The 17,989-nt window shown below is 41.2% G+C and overlaps 1 protein-coding gene across 2 annotated transcripts in view; it reads left to right on the top strand.

Annotated features, from left to right (window-relative positions):
- GRID1 (glutamate ionotropic receptor delta type subunit 1) overlaps positions 1-17,989 on the top strand; it is a 791,790-nt gene that overhangs the window by 494,337 nt on the left and 279,464 nt on the right. For both annotated transcript variants that reach the window (XM_033208974.1, XM_033208975.1), the window contains exon 6: positions 12,679-12,849. In XM_033208974.1, coding sequence (XP_033064865.1) covers positions 12,679-12,849 — 171 coding nt within the window. The remainder of the gene's footprint in view (positions 1-12,678; positions 12,850-17,989) is intronic.

Genomic DNA, 17,989 nt, shown 5'->3' with positions numbered 1-17,989 from the left:
CTTTTCAAACAATGGCCCATTTTATTTAATAACAGAACTGTTGAGTCCTGTTTTGATGTCCTGGCAAAGGGCAAGGGTACCTAAGATTTCTTGGAGGTGAGGAGCAGGAAAGGGCTAATTGAAAATTGAGATGGTGTGCTATGGGTTTCCTTCAGGGTACGGAAGAGGTTGTAGGAGGAATGGGATGATGGGAAGGGCAGAAAAAGGGCTGCTGTGGCTTGCATGGAGGCCAGATAGAGGCAGATCTTTGATGGGTATCAAAGGTTGTAGAAAGAAGTTTAGTTTTTGAGTTAGATGGATAAGGAGGACTCACTGCAAAACTTTGGGCTAGATGCACTGTATCCTATTGAATTAAAGCCACTGAACTTTGTCAAAACCCTAGGAAGTACTATTATTCCATTTATAAATGATGCTCAAAGAAATTAAGTGCCTTGTCCAAGTTACACCACCAGGAAGAGAAGCCGGGGTTGGAATTCAAATCCATCTGATTTCAGACCCTACACTCATCACTTCACTACATAATATCTTAGACCAGGGCTTCTCAAATATTAATGTGCCCATAAGTCACCTGGGGATCTTGTTAAAATGCAGATTCTGATGAGATAGGTCTGGGGTGGGGCCTGAGCCTTTGCATTTCTGACAAGCTCCCAGATGATGCCATTACTGTTGGACCATGGATCTCACTTTAAGAAACAAAAGAATGCTTTTTGGCAAGTTTCTGTGGCCTATGCAAAGCAGGGAGACTCATGCATACCCCATAAGTTTTTAGGGGACAGCTAATGAGATGATGTGCCTCTGGTCAGAATGACTACTCAGAAGATGTCCCTTCTTCCACTGTCCACTGTCCTGGAGATGATGTAACCAGTGCCAAGCTTTGGCAGTGTCTCTCACCCTCTCTTCCTACCCAGGATGTCCTGATCTCCATGGAGCCTTGGTCTGCCTTGCCCTAGGTGGTCTATAGGGATCTGAATGCAACACACATTCTGTAAACCCTGCTGACTTCAGCAGGAGTTATTCTTTCATCACGACTTTATTGAATTCTTTTATTTTCTCAACTTTTCTTAAGCTGGCCTTGTCTGAAGTTTCTCTACTGTCATCAACTTAGATTACAAGCACCGTGGTTTGGAGGAGGAAAATAAACTTTGTTATTTCTCCAGAGATGGAGTAATGCTGGTATCACAGAGATGTTTGATAGATCTAGGTCTTTCTAAGGAATAAAAGGAAATGACTAATAATGTAATTGCGTAGCCCTATTAAGTTTAGAGATTTATATAAATGTTTAATAATATTTTTCTCTGATATCAGAACTTTCCAAAATTTTACTGAAGTTTTGCAGATCAGACAAAAACTTATTTGTGCATGAGTTTTGCACCTGGTTTACCAAAATACATATTTAGAAAAAAAGAGATCCTTACTATTTTAATTGTTGCTTTGAAAATTTCTCTTCATTATAAAAATTTATGCTCTTTGCTCCTCAACCTGACTTGAAGTGAGACATTTGCAGTTACTCTTTCTCTGTTTTCAATAAAATATTTCTAAGATGCTTAAAAGATACAGAGAGTAATATAACAAACACCCACATGTCCATCATTGAAATTTTGCCATATTTGAGATCTCATATTTGGAGAAATTGGCTATTTTGGATACAGTGAAAGTCTGCCCTGCACCCCATTTCAAGTCCCATTAAAGTGTGAATCAGTAAGGTTGTTCTGACTCCAGTAACAGAAAAATATGCATCAAATTTCCTTGAACGGTCTAAAAATTTATTACTTCACTTTACATATGGTTCAGAGACAGGTCATAAGGTTTCAAGGTAGGACAATTGAGAGGCTAAGTGGCATCTTCAGGCTCCCTGATCTTTGCAGTGTGATGGGCCAACCCTCAAGAGGACTCTGCTCAGGACTCAAACATCCAGAGGCAGAAAGGTGCTGTCTCTTCTAGGTCTTCCTCTTAGGATTCAGAAAATCATCTCAAAATCCAGCATGGAGAACCCCCTCATGTCTCAACAACCAGAAATGGGGCCATGACTGTTAAAACTGGGACAACCCAGGTGGTCTGGGACCAAGCAGGACATAGCTCTGGTTCTGGGTATCCTGGAGGGGAGGGCACCCTGGGGTTGCCCTAGCATGGAGGAAGTGGGCAAGAGTCTCATGCAGGCCCAAAATCTGCTGGTTAGCTCCCTGTTTTCCCCTAGGGACAACTGCTGTCCTGAAGCTGGGTGTGTCATCATCTAAGTTTTTATTATACTATACATATATCTTTACTATAAATGTATTTATATATCACTTGATAACTTATTCCTCTTTTCCTTTCTTTTCTGCTTTCCTTAACTCTGTCATCCACATCCGTGCAGCTGACGAAGTAACACCGCAGATGTATTCAGTCATCTTTCTAGCTGGATGGTAGTCCATCGTATTAATTCCATTACTTCCTCTATTCTTTCTTTTTCTGTTATTACATCAGAGGCCTGAATGAATGTGAGGAAGAAATAGCTGAATCTGACAGTTAGTGAAACTCTTGTGTCTCCAAATTATCCCATTGATATTATCATCATTTTTATTCTTCTCATAATTAGCAACAAAGAGCACTTGAGGAACCATTACTAGCCTCCATATCAGTAATTCATCACCTTTGTGTTTTGATTAAAGGCTTTTTTGAAAATCCAATATAATCTATGGGCTTTCTCCACAGGAAATGCACATATACTTGTATATTTTACACTTTTTGGAGTGGCAAGTCCTCCTGAAGCCAGCCGTATAGCCTGGCTGAATACACATGTTCCTCTGAACAGGGGAAATCACATCTTACCCCCTTCCTTAGTGCATACTATAAAAAGGACAGTTTTGCTTCAAATCAGTGAATTAAGTGTGTGCCTTTTGGGAGAATGTGAGGATTGGCTTTTCTTTAGATTTCTAACTTTTCTTTGGTCTTAACGCTTTGCAAGTGAAGTAGAGATTTGCAGAGGTTTCTTAATAATTTATTTGACTCAAAATGCAGATTTTCTAAGATTCAGTGTATTCTCAGTAGAGAATTAGAGACAGCAATTATTTTTATTATGTAGTGCATGAAGCAATTTCTCACATTTTAGTGTATTCACAGAAATCTTTTATTAAGTGTGGTATAAGGCAATAAAAGAGTCTTTTTTCACTTTCTGATGACTGGCAAAAAGGATATGATGTTAACTTGAAACTCCATCCTTCATTTCTTCTCTACTTGTTTTTATTGTTACAATATTCTGGTTGTTAAATTGCAAATACTTCTCCCATTGAAAATGGAACTGCTCCATCAGTATTTTGCCATCAATCATTTCCAATTTCATAATCAGTTAATGCTCCAAATTCTAAATTTTACCTAGTTCTAAAGATGACCATTTACAGCCACCTTAGCTTAAGTTACCATCATCTCTCACAGGGCTAATCTCTTGAATGAGCAGTACTGATGAAATAAGATTTATGGGTGGAAACTATTAGATTGTAGGAGAAGAAGTAACAGAAATTTAGGGATATCTTTCTGGAGCAACACACAAAATAAGGTGGAATCTTCAGAATATTTACATTCTTTCAGTCACGATAGTGAGATTATTCAAGAATACAATTCAGATTTGGCCAAACGGAGGAGAGTGCACATGCCTCTCTTGGGCCCCTCAGAAATAGCCCTCTTTCTAATATTAATGACAAGAAACTTAAGAAAAGGCAGTCAAATGAAGCAAATATAAATTATAGCATAATAACTGAGGGCTAGTCAGTCACAAAGTCAAAACATATAGGGAGCTATTTGGGAGGCAGATGTGTGTCCCAGAAAACGAACAGGGTCATGAGCTAAAGAATTTAAATTCTGTACAAAAGGTTTAGTAGTATGTCTTCATAGAAGAATAATTAGCCTGAGTGATACTCACAAAAGGAAAAATGACCAAAAAAAGCCAGATATAATACATTTAAAAATACTTAAAAATAGAGTTCATCAAGAATAACATCTATGAAGGCCAAATATAAAATAACAATAGGAACTTTCAGCAATATGTGAGCTTCAAATTTAATTTTTGCCTTGCATGTATTTGCCCAACTGTGAAAACCTGAGCTTTTCACTTATGACTGTGCAAGGAATAGGACGTATAAGATAAAGTCTAAGAACAAAACAAATGTGGAGCCTGATAAGAGATTTCTACATAAAGCTGGAAACTTCTATCTTCAGTATAAGGATTAATGAGAAATGAGCACACTCTGCAGAAGGAGGTGGCAAGGAAAATTTTCAGTCTTGACTGGAGTTGCATGGAGCCGGGAGGTTTCTTCAGAACTGCTAACTCCCATGCAGGTTTGTGATCCAAGTTTCCACTATTTACGGTGTCTTTAAAAAGCTGAAAGGAAAACTTAGTTTGTAGTGGTTATAGATTTGTAGTGGTTATAGATAACTAGTGCTCCTAGTTAGGTGGTTGAAGCAAGCATAAATAGTTTTTGAAGTAATGTGAATCAAAGGATTCATAAGGAAGTTTTAAGGAAAATGAGATTACATTCATGATGGGAAAAAACAAGGAAGAAAGAAGGGTAGGAGAGAGGGAGAGAGGGACAGAAGGGGAGAGAGAGAGACAGAAAGAGAGAAGGAAAAAAAGAAGGAAAGAAAAAAGTCACCATGAGTGAGAACCAGGAAACAATAAGGTGCAGTTTAATCAAACCTGAAATAATTTTATGTATTTAGAATAATCTGACATAGAATATTAAATAAGTGTGCTTAAATATGTTTCAGAATAGAGACTGGAAAATATGAGCAAGGAATAAAAGGCATTTAAAAAGCAAAATGGAAAAGGAAATGAACAGAACATCAGAAAATTAAGAATCTAACAATTGAGGTTAAAAATCTTAGAGGAGAGGTTGAACACCAAAGTGGATACATATGCAGAAACAATTAGTGAACTGGAAAATATGAAGAAATTATTTAGAATGAAGCCTAGAGAAACAAAGAAATAGAAAATATGAAGGAGAAGTTAAGATACATGGAAGGTAGAATGAAAACGTCCTACATGCTTTTGATTGGATTTCTAAAATGAAATATGAGACAATGGAGAAGAAAAAATAATAAATGATGTTATGGCTTCTAATTCTCTAGAATTATTGAAAGAAACCAAACGCCATACTCAGGAATCCCAAGAATCAGAAACAGAATAAAAATTAGAAGTCCATATCTGGGTACAGCATAACATGCTACTGTAGAACACCAAAGACAAGCAAAAACCTAAAAAAGCATCCAGACAGAACAGACATGTCATCTGCAAGGCAATGACAGTTAAAATGATTCTTAATATCTGGATGTGGTGGGCTGAATAATGGACTCCAAAGATATCCAAGGCCTAATCCTAGAACTGCGAGTATTACCTTATATGGCAAAGGACATTTTGCAGATATGATGAAGTTAATGATCTTAAGATGGGGCGATTATCTTGGGTTATCTGTAGCGGTCTTAAATGCAATCCCAGCATTCTTATAAGAGGAAAGCAAAAGGAGGTTTGATTGTACAAAAGAAGAGGAGGTAATGCAATCATAGAGGCAGAGCTTGGAATGATGAAGCCACAAGCCAGGGAATGCTGATGGCCACCAGAAGCTGGAAGAAATGAGCAATATATTTCCCCTAGGGACTCCAAAAGAGGGCATCCTGGCCACCACCGAGATTTCAGCCCAGTGAAATGGATTTTGGTCTTTGGTCTCCAGAAATATGACAGAATAAAACTCTCTTATTCTGAGCCACTAAGTTTGTGATAATTTGTTAATGCAGCTGTGGGAAACTTACACACTGGATAGCAGTGGAAGCTAGAAGACAGTGCCGTATTACTTTCCATGTCTAAGAGAAAATAGTAGTCAACTTAGAATTATATCTTTCAAGAATGAGATAAAAATAAAGGCATTTCCCAGTAAACAAAAACTGAGTTTATCACCAACAAACCCAAATTAAAGGAAATTCTCAATAATATACTTCAGGAGGAGGAAGATGATCCCAGATGTAAGGTTTGAGGTTTCTAAAAGAATGCCAATAAACTAATGAATATTGGTTACATAGACAAATATTGGCTGTATCAAACAATAGAAATAATGCTTAATAGGAAAACATAAAGAAAGACTGAATTAAAATACTGGAGGTTTTTAACGTGTTAGTTGGGATAATGGTGAGTGGAAGTAAACGTTAAAGAAGAGAGTAAGAATACTTATTAACTTCATACTTTGTTAGATATGCATATTAAAATATCTAGAATAACCAATAAAAGATAACATAGAGAACGTAACTGCCAAGCCAAGGTAAATAAGTGAAGATAGGAAACAAATCATTTTAAGGGGAAACAAGGAAGAAAGAGAAAACACCCAAATATATAATATAAATAATATGATAGGAAACAATCCAAATATATAAATAATCATAATCAGTATAAGTTGATTGAGATTTCTACTAAAAATTCAAATATGGATGTAAAATATCTAGTATATTAGGTTTACAGGAATTCCAACTAAAATGTGAGACAGAGAAAGACTGATGGCAAACAGATGGAAAAAGTTAGAGCAGACAAATGCTAACCAAATGTAGCTATTTTAATATCAGACACAATAGATGATAAGGCAAGATGTATTACTAGAAATAGAATATCTATATGATGGTAACATTTAATTCAGCAAGATGCTATCTTTCTACACTGTGTGTAACTAATAAAAGAACCTGTCAGCCAGGCATGGTGGCTCACACCTGTAATCCCAGCACTTTGGGAGGCCAAGGCGGGTGGATCACCTGAGGTCAGGAGTTCAAGACCAGCCTGACCAACATGCTGAAACCCCGTCTCTACTAAAAATACAAAAAAAAAAAAAAAAAAAAAACCAGGCATGGTGCCATGTTACCATAGTCCGAGCTACTCAGGAGTCTGAGACAGGAGAATTGCTTGGCGCTGGAAAGTGGAGGTTGCAGTGAGCCGAGATTGTGCCACTGCACTCCAGCCTGGGAGACAGAATGAGACTCTGTCTCAAAATAAATAAATACATAAAATAAAATAGCCCCAAATATATTAAAAATAGCCAATATTCAAAGAGAAACACACAGGTTTTTAATGGACCTAAAAATGACCATTGACACCAACAAGTGAACGGCGAGTGCACATGAAATGTTCATATAATACAAACTGACCACACGGTAAGCTACAAAGCCAGCCGCTCTACAAAGAACCAACGTTAGATGGGTTTGTAGTCTGATTCTAACAAACATTCCAGAATGCGGAGAAGGTATCTGTCATGAGTGACAAAGGCTTTGTATCTAGAATAAAAAAATGCAGTCCCACAAATTAACATGCAATAGAACCAACTCAGTGGAAATTGGACAAAAGCACAAATGCAGGAAAGGCAATACAAATGATTCATAAGTGCATAAGAGATATTCAACCCTATTAAGAATTAGGGAAGTGAAAATAAAATTTAACAATGCTCCAACGCATACTTACTGTCAAATATTAGGAAGTCATACAATATCAGGTGTAGGCAAGTATGTAGAGCAACAGAAACTCCCACCACAAATGATTATAAATTTGTAAAACTACTTTACAAAAAGGAAAAATGAAAAAATAGCAAAATATAGAATGTAAATAATATGACAGAAATCAATCCAAATATATAAATTTATTTTGTACTTTACATATTTGCTGTTACCTAGTAAATTTGAGTATGTTCCTATTTTCTAATCAAGGAATTTTAATTCTCGATATATATCCTAAAGAAATTCTTACTCAAGCACACCAAGACACACGCACAAGACAATGTACATGGAAACTTTGTAATAGCAAACAAACAAAACAATCAAATGGTAATCAACAATAGGGTGAATAAATTGCAGTATAGTCATACAATGTGATTGTTCACAGCTTCGAAAATGAATAAACTAGAGCTTCACCTACCAGCGATGAATCAATCACTAATGCTTAATGTTCGACCAGTGGTTATTAAATGTTGGTGAGTATTGGAATTATCTGGAAAGCTCATGGGGTACCCAGAGATGTTTCTTGTTAAAGTGGGACAGGACTGGAGCTTTGTAATTTTGTTAAGTTCCCCAAATGATACTGATACACAATGAAGTTTGAGAAACAACGTGTTAGAGCACAATTGCGAGAGGCATGCACACTGTTTAGCTTACCCAAAGCTAAACAGAACAAAGGAGACTAAGCTGTATGTTATTTCGGTTACACTACACTAATCAGAGCATGACAAAGGCTGCTTCTGTGAGGAGGAAGGAGTAAGCATTTGAGAAGGAGGCATCCAACCAAGATGTGGGTAATATTTTATTTCTTAGCTTGATTAAAGACACACGGAAATCATTTTATTATTCATATTTAATATATGTAATGTTTGTACATAAGATATATTTCACAATATTAACTTTAAAAGTAATAAAATACAAAAGGCTTACTTTGAGCCTGTGCACTCCAGTGAGCATCTGTGTGTGATACGTTACTTTTGTTTGTGCTGCTGATGTACTGACTTCTAATAGTGTTGTATATACATTGTCTTGCTGCTTCTGCTCATTGGCTGCACTGCTGGAGGAAATGTTTGCCCAGGTCAAAGGGAAAGTTTGTTTTCCAAGAAGCCACTTGGATTGCCCTCTGCACACTTAAGAAGGTCCCGAGGTCAGGGTATCTCACAGTAGTACAGAGATTGACCTGATGTGTGCAGCCAGGAAGTTCAGTCTGGTGTGTGCAGCCTGACATCAGTGAGCGGGGAGTGAGTGCATCCCTATATTCACCCCTGTGGCACTCAAGGGACCCAGGAGGACCAACAGGACAGGAGCAGGGCCTGGCATGAAACTGCTAGAACTGACTGATCTCAGAGGTTTGGGACTGAGGCAAGGAGAAAACTGACCTTTTTAATTGCCCCCCAAGGAAGTGGGGAAGCTGCTTCTGTGGCTTCTTAGATTCTGATTGCAGATATCTCTGGATTGTACAGTAAGAATAGTCCCACAAGTGCAAGGAGGTGGGTGGGAGTACATTGGCAGCCAGCATACATGCTCTGATCCAGAGCACATGGATGAGAACTGGGTTAGGGGAAACAGGAAATTCTGCAAGGTACCTGCAGACCCTCACAGTGAGGAAGGCGTATGGCAGCTAACGGATTGGAAAGGGAGCCTTCAAGAATTCCCGGGTGGGTAGAATGGAAAAGAAACAGTACAGACTAGGGCAGCTGGGGGCAGGGGCTGAGCCCACTTGATGTTGTGGCTGCCCTTGGCCCATTTAGCCAATCACTCCAGGTGCTGCCCAAGGTTGCCAGGGAAAGTGATGGTTGTGCTTACAGAAAGGTACTGTGCAACTTTGTAAGTCAGCTCCACTACAGATTTCCAAGGTCCTGCTTGGGGTGTGGTAGGGAGAGCTCAGTGCTGCCGATTCTCCCTCCAGAAAGTTGAGGAAGCAGGAGAAGTTTAATCAAAGGACTTCTAGGAAAATGGCCTGTTACTCCTACAGTGCCCTCTGCCATCAAGAGAATATGAGAAAAACAAAAGGCATGAGACACATTCAATTCCTCTTGGAGGTGTACTGGCCCTGATTCCCCCTTTTCTGCATAATCTAAATTAGGGTCTTCATGACCTCATACTTTTTTCTAGATAAAAATTCCCTCCCCAAGTCCTTTATATTCCATCTTCAAGGTAAAACTAACTAATCTACTCATTGCTTTTTCTTATATTCCTACTTCGTGTTAGATTATAATGTGATTTCTCTCATTCTGTATCCTGTGTTCGGGTCAGGGCCTTGGTCACCAAGGCAGCTAAGAGCAGAGCTGAGCATGCACATCCAGGCTCAGCTGTGCCCTCTGCTCCCCTCCCTGAAGCCCAGCTGTGTTCTAGGCCCGTTCCATCTGGTAGTCCTGAGATATGGACATTGTCAATTTCCCCACCTTTGACTGTCTGTCGGTTCCAATCTAATAAAATCATCTTCCCTTGAACAGACTTTTGTCTGAAATACAGTTTAGTAGTTTAAGCCCAAATCCAATATGTAATAGCATTTTAGTTCTTTTGAAATCCCTGTAATTCAGTATATTTAGGAACTATTAATTATCTTAAAAGAATACAAACCTTAATTTTTTACTTTCTCCCAGATCCAGCATGCGGTTTCAACTGACCAGGCTTCACACACATATCAGCTTCTTAAGACAGCTCCTGAAATACATTGTTTACCATCTTACCTTAAAAATATTATGTTCTTGTTTAAACGATTTTGAAACCCTCATTACTAATTCCTAACCTCATTAGCTTCCTTTTTACCATCATATTGTCTCAAAGTTAGAATGTGTCACATGCAAGGAGGAAGATTTAAGACCTATTTCAAAATGTAGCTATTTGTAGATAAAATTTTGTCTTGTAATTTACCACTGATTTAGTCCCTTCTTAGAAAGAGTGAACCAGAGCCCTCTCTTCCACTACTGAAATTGTTGGCTTGTACAGGCTGTCCCTGACTTAGAATGGTTTGACTTACAATTTTTTGACTTTTCAATAGTGTCAAAGTGATACACATTCAGTAGAATACCCAGTTTAGTACCTATAAAACCATTCTGTTTTTCACATTCAGGACAGCATTCAAGAAATTCCGTGTAAGATATTCAACACTTTATTACAAAATGGGCTTTCTGTCGGGTGACTTTGCCCGACTGTAGGCTAATGCAAGCATTCTGAGCAAGGCTAAGCTGCAATGTTTGTCGGCAAGGGGGATTAAATGCATTTTTGATATACAATATTTTCAACGTATGATGGGTTTGTCAGGATATAAGCCCATCTTAAGTGGAGGAGCATCTGTATGTGTTAGTTTCCATTTTTGTTGTAATTCCCATGTTGCACCTAGCTACAGAGATGGGTGCTCTCTTCTCTGCTCTCTCCTCCAGTTTTGTTCCTCTCTAATCCTCTCTCCCTACTGCAGTCAGAGGTTTTAAAAACTGTAAATCTATGGCTTGTTTGAGGCCAGATCCTTTCAAGGGCTCCTTGTCTCCCTTAATATGGGCATTTTGTGGGGTGTCCTGACCGTCTGTTCTCCCATCTGACCCTGAATGGGGCTCTAGCCCTGCCTCTGACCACTCTTCCTTCTGCCTCACAAGCATTCCCTGCAGGAGGGCAGTCTCTCTGTCCCTCTTGAGGTTGCCTAAGGCTTTAGCATTTCACACTCCCTGCTGCCTCTACCCTCTACCTGGAACAGGAAGCTATTGGCAGCTCCCTCTACCTTCCTTCCACAGCAACCCCAGCTCCTCAACTGCAACCCTGCCCTGCCTACCAGCGGCACTTTGGCTAACAAGTTCCTCCTCCGGAACTTGTTAGCCAGAAACGAAATCTGTATTAGTCAGGGTTCTCTAGAGGGATGGGAGTAATAGGATAGAAGTATATATGAAAGGGAGTTTATTAAGGAGTATTGGCTCACACGATCACAAGGTGAAGTTCCACAATAGGCTGTCTGCAAGCTGAGAAGCCAGTCTGAGTCCCAAAACCTCAAAAGTAGGGAAGCCACAGTACAGCCTTCAGCCTGTGGCCCAAGGCCTGAGAGCCCCTGGAAAATCACTGGTGTAAGTACAAGAGTACAAAAGCTGAAGAACTTGGAGTCTGATGTTCAAAGGCAGGAAGCATCCAGCACAGGAGAAAGAAGGAGGTTGGAAGACTTAGCAAGTCTGCTCTTTCCAGCTTCTTCTGCCTGCTTTATTCTAGCCATGCTGGCAGCTGATTAGATGTTGCCCACTCAGATTGAGAATGGGTCTGCCTCTCCCAGACCGCTAACTCAAATGTTAAAATCCTTTGGCAACATCCTCACAGACACACGCAGGAACAATACTTTGCATCCTTCAATCCAATCAAGTTGATACTCAATATTAACCATCACAAGTCCACCCCTTGTCAGATTCCTCATGGAAGCCCTGTTGTGGAAAGAGCTCCTGTGGTCTCCTCCCCTTGCTATTTCTATGCTCCACAGTGGATCATACCAGGATGGGATGTTGTGAGCCTAAATGAATTAATGTGAGCAGAGGGTTTTGTGTAGTCAATATGGACAGCACATAGATTTCCTTAGCCCTGGAACTCGGCATATTCCATCCTAGGATGTCCATGAGATTTATGGGACAGGATAGGGCCTGATTTGTTCCTGGCTGTATCCACAGTACTTAGTACAGAACAAACTTCAGAGATGTAGGTAGATTTTGTGGAATGAATAGTGAATAAATGAATGGATATATTCTCAAAATTCATATGCAAATATTTTGTAAAATGAATGTAATTCTAGAAGAATTCAGGGAAACTCATTGTATATTGATCAACTATGGCAGAGAAACCCAGCTTTCCCTGTCAGAATCAGGTAGGTGACTCCCAAAAGAAAAGTTAACCTTTCTCTCTTGCTAATGTCTACCATGACCTTTGACAGCATTGGTTCCTAAAAGCTTCACACCTGTGGAAACCAGTGTTTCAGTGGTTTAGCCTCAAACATCTTTTTCTAGCCTTCAGGGAAAATGTTGACTAATCTTGTTTGCCCCTAAAGGATAGCAAGTATTATTTGTGAATAAGCAACTAATGAACTGTGTGACCTGGGCCCAATCCCTTGCCTTCTTTGGCATCAGTTTTTCAGGCTGCTGGCCTAGACGCCTCCTGATAGGTCTCTTGCAGAGATAGTTCATGAGTGGATGGTAAGCATGGGCCTGGTTATTTTTCTAGGAAATCAGTGACCCGGAGATCTTGGATCTGGTCCATAGTGCCCTTGGAAGGATGACCGTGGTCCGGCAAATCTTTCCGTCTGCAAAGGACAATCAGAAATGCATGAGGAACAACCACCGCATCTCCTCCTTGCTCTGCGACCCCCAGGAAGGCTACCTCCAGATGCTGCAGGTCAGTGCTCAGCCTCTTCTCCCCAGTGCCCTCCACCAAGAGTCTCACTCACACCCTTGGCCAAGGGAGACATGTGGGGGCCTCCTGTTGCCACCAACTTCAATTACTAGCTCTGTCATTTGTTGAAATTGAAGCCGGTCGACTGGGCAGTGTCTCTGAGCCGTACCAGCAGGCAATTATGCCTGTTGTCAGCAGACAGGGCTTATTGGCTCACTGGGTGTCTCTGGTATTTAAAAGTTCATGCATAGAGGGTAAAAAGATTCCTGTCTCTTATGTCTCTGTGATGACTGCTTTGTGGGAATGTGTTCATCTGGCAGGGCTGGGGATGGAGTCTTCTTTGGGAAGTGATCATTTTGAACCTGTTTTAGGCTCTTCTTAATACAGACGTGACCCTTGCAAAGCAAATTGGGACTATCCCAGCACATAGGTTGAGTGCTGAGGCTTGGGTCACCCAGGACACTGCTGGATGCCCAGCTGAGCAGGGAGGGGCAGGACAGCAGGACCATGACATGGAACCTCACGCACATGGTTCCTTCCAAGGCCAGAGGTACCAAGTGTTTCTGGCCATTCCTTCAACCCTAAGTATGTGCAATTGGCACTAGCTTGTCTTGGGCCTTGGAATATGATGGAGAGCTATGTGCCTGGTGTAAGAGGTGGTTTCTCTCTGGGTGTTTGGGAGCAACAGGGAAGCAGTGTGGAGAGTACCCACTGGCAGCCTCAAATCCACTTCTAGGTTAGGAATGTGGTGCCTCAGAAAACTTTCACTGATGCTTAGTGAGAGCCACAGGACAGAAAGAAACCCTTCTTCCAGTTGGGTTTGTGGAAATTGCCCAGAAGTTTGTACATGTGATATGCTTTCCCCTCGGCATTTGAAACTAGTTCCACCATCTTTACCCAGCCAGGCATGAGGGGTAGAAATCAGGGTTTCCGAGCAGAGATGGCTGTACCTGCCACCTGAGTATCAGCCCTACCCCATAACATTTTGTTCTCACTGTATCAGGGGCCACACATTTTGTAGGAGGGAATTATTGGAATCTTGAGTGGGGTGTGGACATGTGTCAAATTTGCCAAAGGAATGAATCTACTCTATAATCTCATATGTAGGGAGAAAAAGGAAACATGTCTCAATGATGGTAGGCATGATAAATGTGTTCTTGGTTGAGGTGGAAACACAGCACACATTGATTTTAGCTGGAATAATTTCCATTCCACCAGTGTCCTCTGCTCCAGGTAGCCCACCAGAGTGTCTGGGGTCTTTCTAAGATGGTAGAGGGGTGGCGAAGAGAGTGGACCCAAGGCCCCTGCAGCACTCATGGACTCAAGAGCCTAGGCACCTGAGTCAGAGTGAAAGGCCCTGGTGCAAGAGTTTATGTTGAGGTGCTGCTGGTTTATTCTGCCTTCCTCTATGTGGAGTCTGGAAGAAATGGTGAAGGCCAAGTAAGTTCCTTTCACTGTGCCTCTGTAGTCATCACTCCCAGCCTCCATGTGGATGGAAATGGCCTTAGACAATGGGGCTCAGGGAGAGTGTGCCCATTCCCACCCAGTGCACCGGGAGAGGGGAATCCCTTTGCTCTCTGTGGGGCCAGAGCCTGTGAAGGTCTCACTCTCTGCAGGGTCTTTCTAGCTTCTCTCTCCCTTGAAGGGCTTCCTCCCTCCAAATACATGGCACCCTTGCCTCATATGCCCTAAATCATTCTCTGGGTCTTAAATAAACTGCACTCAGTCTCCTTGAGGAACAAAGATGAGGCCACTTTCCATGGCACAGAAGTGTCTGCAAAGGTTGGAGCAGGGGAAAGAGGAAAGTGCTTATTGTTGGGACCTGTGATGCCATCTTTTGCTGTGGGTGAAAGGCGCAGGTGGGCCCCTTGGTTGCATATCAGACATATTGGATACAAAAAGTCTTTTCACTGGAGTAGAGAGAAAGAGAGACTGAGGGGTTCAAAAGGGAATCTATCTGAGGGCCTACTTAAATGACACGTGCCCATGGAGAGGAGAAACAAAGGCGCAGCTCCCAGATATGTGGCCGAACATCATCAAATGAGGTAAATGCAGTGTCAGACCCAGGAACCCTGGGACACTACACCTCCCTCTGTTCCTGCTGAGACCCAGGCACTGCATAAAGAGCAAAGCTTAAGTACAACACTACAGGAATCTTGTAGTAATAGCAGCAATAGTAAAAGAGGAATCAAATCACCTGGGTTCAAATCCTGGTAACTCTAGTTACTAGCCAATTATTTCATTATTATTATTTGTTTATCATTCTGTGCCTCAGGTCCCTCCTCTCTAAATTGAGGTTTAGAGTATTACCCCCCAGAGCCATAATAAAAATTAAATGGGAGAACATACGGAAAGCATTCAGTTCAGAGCTGAGCTATTAGCAGTACAGGTTGAATATCTCTAATCTGAAAATCCAAAATGTGAAATACTCTGAAATCTGAAATTTTTGAGTGCCAAAATGACACTAAAAAAATGCTCATTGGGGCATTTCAGATTTTGCATTTTTGGATTAGGGATGCTGAACTGGAATTGGAATATAAAGCAAATATTTCAAAATCTGAAAAAAAATCCCAAATAAAAACACTTCTGGTCCTAAGCATTTAAGATACTGGATACTTAACCTATTATCATCATTACTGAGGGTGTGGACAAGTGCATTTAGGGTTTCCATGGAAAGGCTGAACATAGCCTCCTTTTTTTTTTTTTTTGGTGTGATTTAGTCTACCTATCTCCCAAGCGTGCTTTTTAAAGGCATCACTGCAGGTGGGAGGGCAGTTTCTATCTTTCCAGCCCCTTATCACAGGTTTTGTGTACCACTTATTGTCCACATCTCTCCCATGGGTACTGAATCATAGCTTCCTTGCTTGGGAGTTGAGAGGCTATGTCTTTTAGACTCATGTAGCTCTTTATACAAGACCACAAGACTCTGCTCATTGAAGACCCTCGATAAGTAATTAAAGGATGAATCTATTAAGAATGCAGGTCTCAATACAATACTGACTCTAGATGCCTCTCTCTCTCTATATATATGTAAAACACTTTATTAAAGGAATCTCTGTCTCCATTTGTTGCATCTGCTTCCTTGCGAGGTGGTATCATGAGAGGAAAATGTGGATTCATTTACTCATCCTGCCCAATAACTACTTAGGCATCTTGTAGATTCATCTCATTTACAAGCCATTCCCTTCCAGTTTCCTCCATAGCTATTACCACTTCTTTCTTAATGACAGTGTGAAAGGCAAACTAATTTCTACTAGCCTCTAGCTGTGAGATTTATCGAGAAGACTCTAACATGTTTAGAACAACTAACTCAAGGAAAAAAAAACATTTATGTCATGGATTATTAACTTTGTCTTGACGAAATTAGTGAAGATCCTTTTGGAAATGGAGCTCTCCAGTCCATCTTTAGTCCCCCCCACCAAATCGCTACTCTTGGGAAGATCATTCTGGTTTAGAAGCTTCTGGGAGGACCAAGAAGAACAGGGAATTTTTGCAATAGCATCCATCCCTTGGCTTCTCTATTGAGCTGGCCTCAGAAACTCTGTCATCCTCTATGAGGCCTGTGGTCAGGGCTTTCTGTGCTCTAAAGCCAACCAAGGACTATTATAGCAAATCAATTTGGTTCCTATTTAGCAGAACAAAAGGCCCTTGGAAGAAAAATACCTAAATATGTGACCCCTAGTGCTCCAAAAGCATTGCCTTTGCCAGCATGCAGCACTGTTGTTTATTTTTCCCACAAAGCACTGTCTTATTTGTGTGTTTCTCATTCTTGTTTCCTTGATAAGTTAGTTTAGGATTTGTCTGACTCAGCCAGTAATAAAAGTGATAACCAGTCCCTCAGAACCCTGAGACTTTGCTAAGATTTCACGGACATCTTTGCTCAGAGGAGAATCTGTAACGTACTCTGTCTCTGGAACTGTACTGCCCTGTGACATCAGGGCTGCAACTGAAGTAAGAGGCATATTATCACATAGCTATCCCCCCATTTATATTCAAATGTGTTTCTAAGGGGTGACAGGCAAATGATATAAACTGTGTTGTGTGGTCACTGTGGAGCCAGATCCCTGACTTAAGCTTTGGGGGCTAACGTGGTATTACCATAAAATGGTCCCTCAGGTTGAAATTTCTCTTCTTTGTGTGTTTAAAAATTGTCGAATGGCTTGATGGAATCGTTCTTCCTCTGTGCTGCACACAATCTATTAGAGGATTTCAACCCCTCTCCCTCTAATATCCCTTTTTTTTAGGGCTTTCTGTACTCTTCCATGGCTAAAAGGTTTTTGTCAACCTGTTGGTAGAAGCCTGTCCTCTGGAGCTTCACCAAGCCTCCACATACCAGCTACCTTGGATTTCATGTCACTTTCAATGGTTTACTTAGCCCTAAAGATCCGTGTGGGAGCATTTAACACAGAGAGTGGGGAAGGCTTTGTCGGAGACAATTGCACAGGTGTTCTCCTTGGGTGCAACCAGCTGCTGTTCTGGCTGCAGGTGGCCATGCGTGCATTTGGAGCCCAGAAAACCTTGGATGTGGACAGATAACCCTCTTTACTCTTCACATCATCCCCTCAGATTCAGCAGTGAGCAGAGCTCCCTGCATCCCCCGTGCCCTCTGTTACCATCTGCTTCCTCCTGAGGCTTGGCTGTGGTGCCCTATCCCAGGACAGCTGGACTGGCAGCAGTTTGGCAGAGAGACTTCACCTGGCATAGATTTCTCAAGCTGTGACATCTGTGTGTCAACTTGTCCTCCCCGCTGGACCCTCTGTTAGCTGCTTGTCAAACTTTGCTGGCCAACCACAACCTGTCTGAGGATTTGGTCAGAGGTCAGTTCCTGCTGTTTGCCTCTGTGATGTCTCTCTGAACAGTCCACTTTGCTTGATTAATGACAGAGGGAAGAGAAAACTAGGCTCTTTAAAAGCCTGGAGGAAATGCAGCCTTTCTTAATGAGAACATTTCCCACACTTCCAGCTTTGGTGTTGGGAGGATAATGGTCTGGTTCTGACCCTGGCCTGCGATTCATTTTCCTCCGCCTCCAAGGATGATTTTTACCTTGATAATGCGGATGCACAACAATTCCCTGGGCCCCAGAGCATAACAAATACTAGGCTGGAATACCCCCAGATTTACTACAGAGAAGCTATGTGCTGCT

Source organism: Trachypithecus francoisi, unplaced genomic scaffold, assembly GCF_009764315.1.
Source record: "Trachypithecus francoisi isolate TF-2019V2 unplaced genomic scaffold, Tfra_2.0 Lachesis_group9, whole genome shotgun sequence".
Taxonomy (NCBI): domain Eukaryota; kingdom Metazoa; phylum Chordata; class Mammalia; order Primates; family Cercopithecidae; genus Trachypithecus; species Trachypithecus francoisi.
The sequence above is the reverse complement of the archived record's forward strand: the minus strand, read 5'-3'. Positions and strand labels throughout refer to the sequence as shown.